The sequence below is a fragment of the Ailuropoda melanoleuca genome, chromosome 4 (assembly GCF_002007445.2).
Source record: "Ailuropoda melanoleuca isolate Jingjing chromosome 4, ASM200744v2, whole genome shotgun sequence".
NCBI lineage: Eukaryota > Metazoa > Chordata > Mammalia > Carnivora > Ursidae > Ailuropoda > Ailuropoda melanoleuca.
Window position 1 is genome coordinate 70,705,030 of NC_048221.1, and position 9,092 is coordinate 70,714,121.

Consider the following 9,092-nt stretch of genomic DNA (forward strand, 5'->3'; position numbering starts at 1 on the left):
GGGCGCCTGGGTGGCATAGCGGTTAAGCGTCTGCCTTCGGCTCAGGGCGTGATCCCGGCGTTATGGGATCGAGCCCCACGTCAGGCTCCTCTGCTGTGAGCCTGCTTCTTCCTCTCCCACTCCCCCTGCTTGTGTTCCCTCTCTCGCTGGCTGTGTCTATCTCTGTCAAATAAATAAATAAAATCTTTAAAAAAACAAAAACAAAAACAAATTGGCTTTGGAGTTCTTTTGATATAACTCTTAATTTTTTATGCAGGGTGTCCTAGGTTCATTTGTACAATTCATGCCATTTCTCCAAGGGGCCTTACTTTGTTTTAACAGAAAAATAATACTTAGAGACAGCAATATGGGCATTAAGTGTATCCATTGCTACTAGTTTGGTCATTGTTTCTAGAACTTTTAAGTGGTAAGACGTAGGAAATATATATGTTTTTACAAATGTTTTAATAGATAAAATAACCCTTAGTTTCTGTTACACTTTATTCAGATTCAGAGCTATAGAGTTTTTGCTTACCATCATTAATCTTACCACTTTGTTTCTCCCATACTTAAAAACCCAGTTTTCAGTGACCCCCAACAAAATTACTCATTCAATTTATCTTAAAAGAGACACACATACACACATGAGACAGGCTCAGAACAATATACCTGCCCCTGCCTAGGTAGTAAGCTTTGAAATTCAGCTTTTATCCACTAAGTCCACAGGCTGTAAAAGGTGCTGCTTGTCTTCTTAGCTCTTTGTAATGGAATTGGATCACTGTCCCCACAAGGAAAGTGATTGCAAAAGCCAAGCTCACCTCTTTGGATTTATATCCTTTTTATGTTATTAGACTGGTAAATCTTCACTAGTTCTCTGCTTTGTTCTTTGTTCTCTGCTACCTTTAAATAATGTTTTAAGATATTCTGTCCAGGGGCGCCTGGGTGGCTCAGTTGGTTGAACATCTGACTATTGGTTTCGGCTCAGGTCATAATCTCAGGTCCTGGGATCGAGCCCCACATTGGGTTCTGCACTCAACATGGAGTCTGCTTGTCCCTCTCCCTCTGCTCCTCCCCTTGCTCACTTTCTCTCACTCTCTCTCTCTCCCACTGTCTCCCTCTCTCTTGAATAAATAAATAATTAAAAAATCTTTAAAAAAAAGGTATTCTGTCCATCATCTGTAGTCGCCTCCAGCAAGAGGTTGGTCTACATTATCTAACCTGACATATTTGGAAATGAACGTCCCCTTACCGCTTAAACTTTGAACCCCTAACCTGTGTATATATCATATGAACATGATATTTGGCTTTATTTCAAAGGTTCTGAAGCAGAAGCACCTGGATGATTGCCTGCGACATGTATCTGTAAGAAGATTTGAATCATTTAATCTGTTTTCAGTAACAGAAGCCAAAAAAAGGGCAGCTGACGAGGAAGTTGGTGCGTGGGTCCAATACACAAGTGTCTTCTATCCTGAGTACAGTATTTCTTTAAGGTAAACATCACTCCAGTGATGATTTTTTTTTTTTTTAAAGATTTTATTTATTTGACAGAGATAGAGACAGCCAGCGAGAGAGGGAACACAAGCAGGGGGAGCGGGAGAGTAAGAAGCAGGCTCACAGCGGAGGAGCCCGATGTGGGGCTCGATCCCATAACGCCGTGATCACGCCCTGGGCCGAAGGCAGACGCTCAAACCGCTGTGCCACCCAGGCGCCCCTCCAGTGATGATTTTTTAAAAAGTATTTTTCTCTTGTAGAAGAAAAGCAGTCTAATAAGAATCTCATTGTTCATTCTATTGAGTATGCCGGTAATCTTGATCAGAACTTGGGTTTTGCAGCATTGTGTTAGGAAATCCTGCTACTTTAACTGGGTTTTGTTGTATTCTCAGAACTAAAGGAAAAAAATTCTCAGGAATGTAGCGGCATTTGAGGACAAAGTGGCTTGCAAATCAAAAGGTTCTTTTTAACCATTCTCTCATAGCATTTGACAAAAAACCAGGTTCTTTTTGAAGAGGTGAGGGAGGCTGAAAATGAAAACAGAATTTTCCAAACTACTCTTCAAGTAGTAGTTATCTGAAAAATCAAGCTTTGGTATTTTTCCCATTCATGTTTTGTCACTTTCAGAATAGAATCTTAAGAATAGGAGGAGAAAATTCAGCTGAAAACACTGATATTGTGAGAAGCATACAGACTGTTCTGGCTTTAAAAATCATTGAAAAAGAGACAGGAGAGTTGCAAACTGAAGTAACAAGACACCATTTTTACTGAATTAGTTTTCTCTCACAGTTACAATCTAGCATGTTGCAATATTACTGTAGGTGTTTGATTTTATAAAATCTTCCTTTTTTGACAAGATTTCACATTTTGAAAGGGAGGGAGGAGCACATTTACAGTAACTGTAAGAAGAGCAAAAAACATTTTAAGTGGAATGTGACTGAATAAGGTTTAGGTGAGGCGAGGAATAATTTTAAGAAAAAAGTTTTCACAAAGGATGTCTATTTATAGTATATGTTTCTTGAACTATTTCAGTTGAAAATATCTAAGCTTTAAAAGACATCATAATAGCTTAAAATTTGGGATCTGTATAAAAATTGACTAGGGTGGGCAGGGAAGAACAATTAGGATCTGGTTTCGTAATTGTTGAAAACTCCAAAAAGTAGATAAAAACCTGGGGGTTTGTGAGCTTGCCTGTATATTCATTATGAGATTAACTCGAATACCTCAACTGTCTCACGTTCTGATGGAGATAATTAGTTTAGTTCGTGGTTAGAAAGGGAAGAAAAAGGCATTTTGTGCTTACAGTGTGCCCCATACAGAGAGGGGTGTCTTGATGTATGCTAGTTAATGTAATCTTTACAGTAACTCTACAAAGTAGTAATGAAGATGATTAAACAATTGAAAGATAGTATCTATAAGGAAATTAAAGAGAACAACAGACTGATCCAGTAGCAGTCTTCAGGTGTAAAGTTCTAATACTTACCCTCTATATCCAATGGTGACAAGATGCAGTTAAGTGTCAATCGTGCCAAGGATGATTTCCTGACATCTTTGAGGTCCTCGTAAAGGTTAGCTAGAATGTGACATCTTCTGTTTTAAGGAGTTTTCAAACCAGGGCATGGTTCTGTGGCAGATGACCCTGGTGTAGCAGGAACGCAGGCTCCACTATAAACTGAGACTCCTTTCCAAAGTCATGGTTCTTTGTGATAGATCCATTTTTCAGAAAAAAATAAACGCAAGTCTGTCTATGTAAATATGACATTGAATCCTCACTTATGGAGAGAAGGCAGGTGACCAAGCTAAAACATTGGCCTTGATAGCTACCAAGATTTATTCTCTTTTTTCAAACTAGTTTGTTTTTCTCCACATTAGTAGCGCAAAGATAACAATAGCTTACGTGTATTTTAGAGCTGAACACTATCTTAGAATAATTTTGAAAAGATCATAACCACATCAATAAAGGCTGACCACCGAGTGACTACTATTTGACAAGCACTGTTGTGAGTAGTTTACATGTATTAGTTTATTTAATCCACACTACAGTTTATGAGGTAAATACTATGATTATCTTCATTTCACAGATGAGCAAAGTGAAATCCAGAGAGGTTAAATGACTTGACCGAAGGCCAGTGATTGTGCCTCTATTCAAATCCCAGTGGTCTGGTTCCACAGCCTGTACTTTTAAAGACTTTTATTTTGAAATAATTACAGCCGTTCAGGGAGTTGCAGAAATAGTACAAGGAGTTCACATACCTTCACCTAGCTATCTCCATTGGTAACATTTTATATGACAGTCACTGCACTTTTAACTTCTGCACATGCTGTCTCTCCTGAGGCAATCATGTATCCACTTATTCATTTTACAGATGAAGGGATTGAGGCCCAGATAAACTAATTTCCTCATTGATTATTCTGAGCATTCTATTTCTTACTCCGTAATTCTGTTACTATATAGGAAATCACTGAAATTACCGCAGTTGCTTAGGTAGGGGAGGATATCTGCCAAGAACAGTTCATTCCATTCCATTGCCAATTTTGTTCACGTTGATTTCTTTTACCACTTCCTCTTGTTATCTGTTATCTGCCCAACATGGATCTCCATTCTTGTTCCTTTAATATCTCATATCAACTCTCTTCTCAACCTGCTTACAAGACATTTCTTTAGCTATCTTTATCTTCAGTATTGTTTGAATTGCGAGCATTCTAAAGTTTAAAAAAATTACTTGCAGTAGCTAAAGTTTGTTGTTTAGAAGGTAGTTTTGGAATGGAGTACTATTATTTTCATCTACATTTTTTTATTTTATTTATTATTTTTTAAGATTTTATTAATTTATTTGACAGAGAGGGACAGTGAGAGAGGGAACATAAGCAAGGGGAGTGTGAGAGGGAGAAGCAGGCTTCCTACGGAGCAGGGAGCCCGATGCAGGGCTCAATCCCAGGACCCTGGGATCATGACCTGAGCCGAAGGCAGACACCCAATGGCTGAGCCACCCAGGCACCCCTTATCTACATTTTTTAAAGTTTGTTAAATCAACACTTTGAAATGACTGGAAAAAAAGGTGATGAATAGTTTTGAATAAATTTAAATCAATAAATATTTAATGACACCTTCTATATAGGTTAACAAAAAGAAATGTAAGATATCCTCAAGGGTTTTAAATATGTGAAAAGTTAAGTAATAAAAATATTAAATAAGAAGGAAAGGTTAAGCATCCATTCTCAGAACTCTCATTAGGCATCGCACAACTGATTTCCAAAGAACTGGAAGACTTCATACAAAAGGAGCTTAGAGGTGAGAGTGATTTTCGGAAGGCCTTGAGGGGCAGAGGTTTAAGCTGGATCTGGAAGTAGGTGGAACTTCTGAGGGAAAGGGAGAAGTCATTTCAGATGAGGGCAAAGGCACTAGAAGATATCCAGTGGGAGAAAGTGCAAGGCAGAATCATCAATGGCTCTCAAAAACCATCACAATCTCTACGGGAACCATGGTCAATACATGTTATATGATGGCTCTGCTTCTAGGTTCTCATAAAGGGCTGAGCATTTGAGATTTTTTTTTTAAGATTTTATTTTTCTATTTGACAGAGAAACAGTGAGAGAGAGAGAGCACAAGCAGGGGGAAGAGCAGAGGGAGAGGGAGATGCAGGCTTTCCACTGAGCAGGGAGCCCGATGTGGGGCTCCATCCCAGGACCCTCGGATCATGACCTGAGCTGAAGGCAGACACTTAAGGACTGAGCCACCCAGGCGCCCCATTTGAGATGTTTTGATCCTCACAGAGTATAAATATAAACCCCATTTTCACTTTCTCAGTTCTTATCATCTGACGTCACCTGCTCCAATTCAACAGGGATGATGCATATAGGGATTAATCCTTGTAATCAATACTTGTTGTTTTGTCCTTCTTTAAATTTCCCTGTATATTAATTTCTGTCTCATTAAAGTTTTATTAGGCTTGAAATGAGTATCCTAAGAGGGTAAATAACTAGATATTTGTGAATTCAAAGTACATAGTTGTATTTTGTTTGTATTATTGAAAGGTATATAAGCAGTGGCCTAAATTAAAACTTGGACCATTATTTTTTGTCAGCCTTGTGTGATGCTACTTTAAATGAAGGAATAGCAGGGAGAAGTAGGCGAGTGGAAATAAAAAAATAAAATGAAGGAACAGAGAATTTACCTTAGTGACTTTTCATCAGAGGCAAAAGTCTGGATGAGGTAAAAGTTAGTTAGACAAAATCCCCAAGATGTATTGTCTTTTCTGTGTATCTGAGGATAGTTGACTCTTTGTTCCTAAGTGAAGTAATAAAAGTTAGGAAATTAAAATCCAGGGTATGACTCCTACTTTATTCCTTGGCAAAGTCTTTTTGTCTCTCTGGTACTTTATTTTTACTTCTTAGAACCTTATAGACGAGGTTCTTGCAATTAGATAGATGTTTGTATAGAGACCATCCAGGTGATGTTTATATTAAGAGCTACCCCCCATCCCGCTGTCTTATCATCTGCAATTTATTTTAATATTTTGTTATAAACAGAGTTTACTGTATTGATGCTAGAAATTGTTTCCCACTCTCCATATTTCAACTCAATTTCAGTATGGTCGCAATCTGCATATTCTGGAAGCTTTAATACTTACATTATATTTGGAACCATAGAAGCGCCCGAGTTACTGATTTATAAACGTGTATATGTCACAGGTGTAGAAGAAGCTGAGAGGCCTGAACTCTCCCCCTTTCTTTGAATAAGGCTACCGTCGCCATGGTAATTGCTGAATTAGAAGCCTAGCGCTTTTAACTTTTGACTTGTCCTGGGAGCTTAGAATGCACATCGTGACATCAGGAATGACTTGTCTTTGACTGTGGTGCGTCCTTCTAGCACAACAGATGTGCTGCAGTGAGGTCACAGATGGCTTCTCTAGGGAAGGGAAAGCATAACACCTTCATCCCACTGAACTTAGTACGTTGTACTCTGAGTGCTCACGATATAAGAACTAGTGAGGTAATGGCATGCTTATGAACTTGGATCTACGGCAGATTATCATTACATATGTGGTATACCAAGGTGCCCATTTAAAGGTTGACAAAGCTGGCATCTGAGGCAAATATGAATACTGAATTTATATTTAAAAAGTGTAGTTTTAGGGCTGTCCGGGTGGCTCAGTTGGTTAAGCATCTGACTTCTAATCTGAGATCAGCTCTCAATCTCAGGGTCATGAGTTCAAGCTCCACATGGAGCCTACTTAAAAAAAAAAAGTATAGCTTTAATATTAGTAGTGATATAACAGCAGAGGTGAGTATTAAAACAGCTTTTGTTCTCTTGCATTTTATTTTATATTTTAGGAGGAACTTTCTAGAACCTTTCAAATATGATCCAGTGTATGCAGAAAATTAAAAGACCAATCCATTGAGTCATGTTTTCGTAGAACTTTAATCATAGATATGGGCTAATATAACTTAGTTTTTTTAGCTTGTTTTAAACTCCAATCACGATTGGTTATATAGTTTGCTTACATATATATGTATGCGTGTAACTGTCTTACTCTATCCTATTAGCTTCAGATGTACATCATAATGATTTGATATTTTTATACATTATGCAACGGTCTCCACGATAAGTCTGGTTACCATCTATCACCACCCAAAGTTATTACATTATTAACTATATTCGCTATGTAGTACATTACATCCCCATGACTTATTTGTATTTTATAACTGGAAGTTTGTTTTTTTCCTAAAGATTTTATTTATTCATTTTTTGAGAGAGAGAGAGAGAGAGATTGAGTGTGTGAGTGAGGGGAGGGGCAGAAGGAGAGGGAGAGAATCTGAAGCTGACTCCATGCTGAGCTCAAAGCCTGACACAGGGCTCGATCTCACAACCCTGAGATCATGACCTGAACCTAAATCAAGAGTCAGATGGTCAACCGACTGAGCCACCCAGGCGCCCTGATAACTGGAAGTGTTGTACCTCTTTGTGCCCTTCACCTGTATCACCCTCCTCCCCCTCATAAACAGCGGTTTGTTTCCTGCATCTATGAGTCTGTTTTTGTTTTGTTTATTCAGTTTTGATTTGCTGTCCCCTGATGACTATTGATGTCCATCCTTTCATGTGCTTTCACTTGCATGTGAAGCCATATGGTTTTTCTCTTTCTCTGTCTGACTTACTTGACTCTTTACCCATTTATTTTTGAAAGAGCTCCAAAGCATGTTGCATCTAGAATCAAGTTTTCAAACCTTTTCCTTCTGAAAACCTCTCTTCTTTGTTCTTCTAAAGCCTTTTAGGGCCCATTTTACTCTTTGGCTTTTTCTTTGTTTCTTTTTTCTTTTTTTTGGACCAATTTTCTTTTTAATCAAGATAAAATTCATGGGACGCCTGGGTGGCACAGCGGTTAAGCGTCTGCCTTCGGCTCAGGGCGTGATCCTGGCGTTCTGGGATCGAGCCCCACATCAGGCTCCTCCGCTATGAGCCTGCTTCTTCCTCTCCCACTCCCCCTGCTTGTGTTCCCTCTCTCGCTGGCTGTCTCTATCTCTGTCGAATAAATAAATAAAATCTTTAAAAAAAAAGATAAAATTCATGTAACATAAAATTCACCACTCCAATTAGCCATTTTAAATGAATATTCAATGGTTTTTAGTATATTCATAATGTGCAGTTATCACCACTGTCTAACTCCAGAGATTTTATCACCTGATAAGGAAACCCCGTACCCATTCATAGTGATTCCCCATCCGCCTCCTCCCCCCAGACCCTGGCAACTTCTAATCTACTTTCTGTCTGTATGGATTTGCCTATTTTGGACATTGCATATAAATATAATCATACGGTATGTGGACTTTTATGTCTGGCTTCTTTCACTTAGAGTAATGTTTTTGATTCATCTGGGTTATAACATGTATAATTATTTCATTCCTTTTTATGGCTGATTAATATTCCATTGTGTGTATAATACCACATTTTGTTTCTCCATTTATCAGTTCATGGACATTTGGGTTGTTTCCACTTCTTGGCAATTATGAATAATTGCTACTATAAACATTCATATGCAAGTTTTTGTGTGACTGTGTAAGTTTTTAATTCTCTTAGGTCTGTACCTTAGGGTGAAATTGCTGGGTCATGTGGTAAATCTTTGTTTAACATTTTGAAAATTGACCAAATTGTTTTCCGCAATGGTTGCACCATTTTGCATTCCTACCAGGAATATATGAGGGTTCCTGTTTCTCTCCATGCTTGCCAGCAGTTGTTATTTTTCCTTTATTATTGTTTTTTTATTTCAGCCATTCTAGTGGATATGAAGTGATATCTCACTGTGGTTTTGATCTGCAGTCCCCTGATGACTAATGATGTCCATCCTTTCATGTGCTCATTGACCATTTCTATATCATATTTGGAGAAATGTCTGTTCAAGTGCTTTGCCCATTTTTAAATGGGTCATCTTTTTGTTGTTGAATCATGAGAGCTCTTTATATATTCTGGATACTAGACCCAGTGATTTGCAAGTATTTTCTCCCATTCTGTGGGTTGTCTTTTCACTTTAATGATAGTGTCCTTTGATGGACAAAAGTTTTTAATTTTCATGACATTCAGCTTATCTTGTTTTTCTTTTTCTTTTTTTTTTTTTTTTTTTTTTTGG

General features: G+C 38.1%; 1 protein-coding gene across 3 annotated transcripts in view; it reads left to right on the forward strand.

Moving 5' to 3' along the window:
- Positions 1–9,092, forward strand: part of CAMKMT (calmodulin-lysine N-methyltransferase) — a 386,188-nt gene that overhangs the window by 4,703 nt on the left and 372,393 nt on the right. For all 3 annotated transcript variants that reach the window (XM_002912408.4, XM_019809592.2, XM_034659072.1), the window contains exon 2: positions 1,297–1,469. In XM_002912408.4, the coding sequence (XP_002912454.1) occupies positions 1,297–1,469 (173 nt within the window). The remainder of the gene's footprint in view (positions 1–1,296; positions 1,470–9,092) is intronic.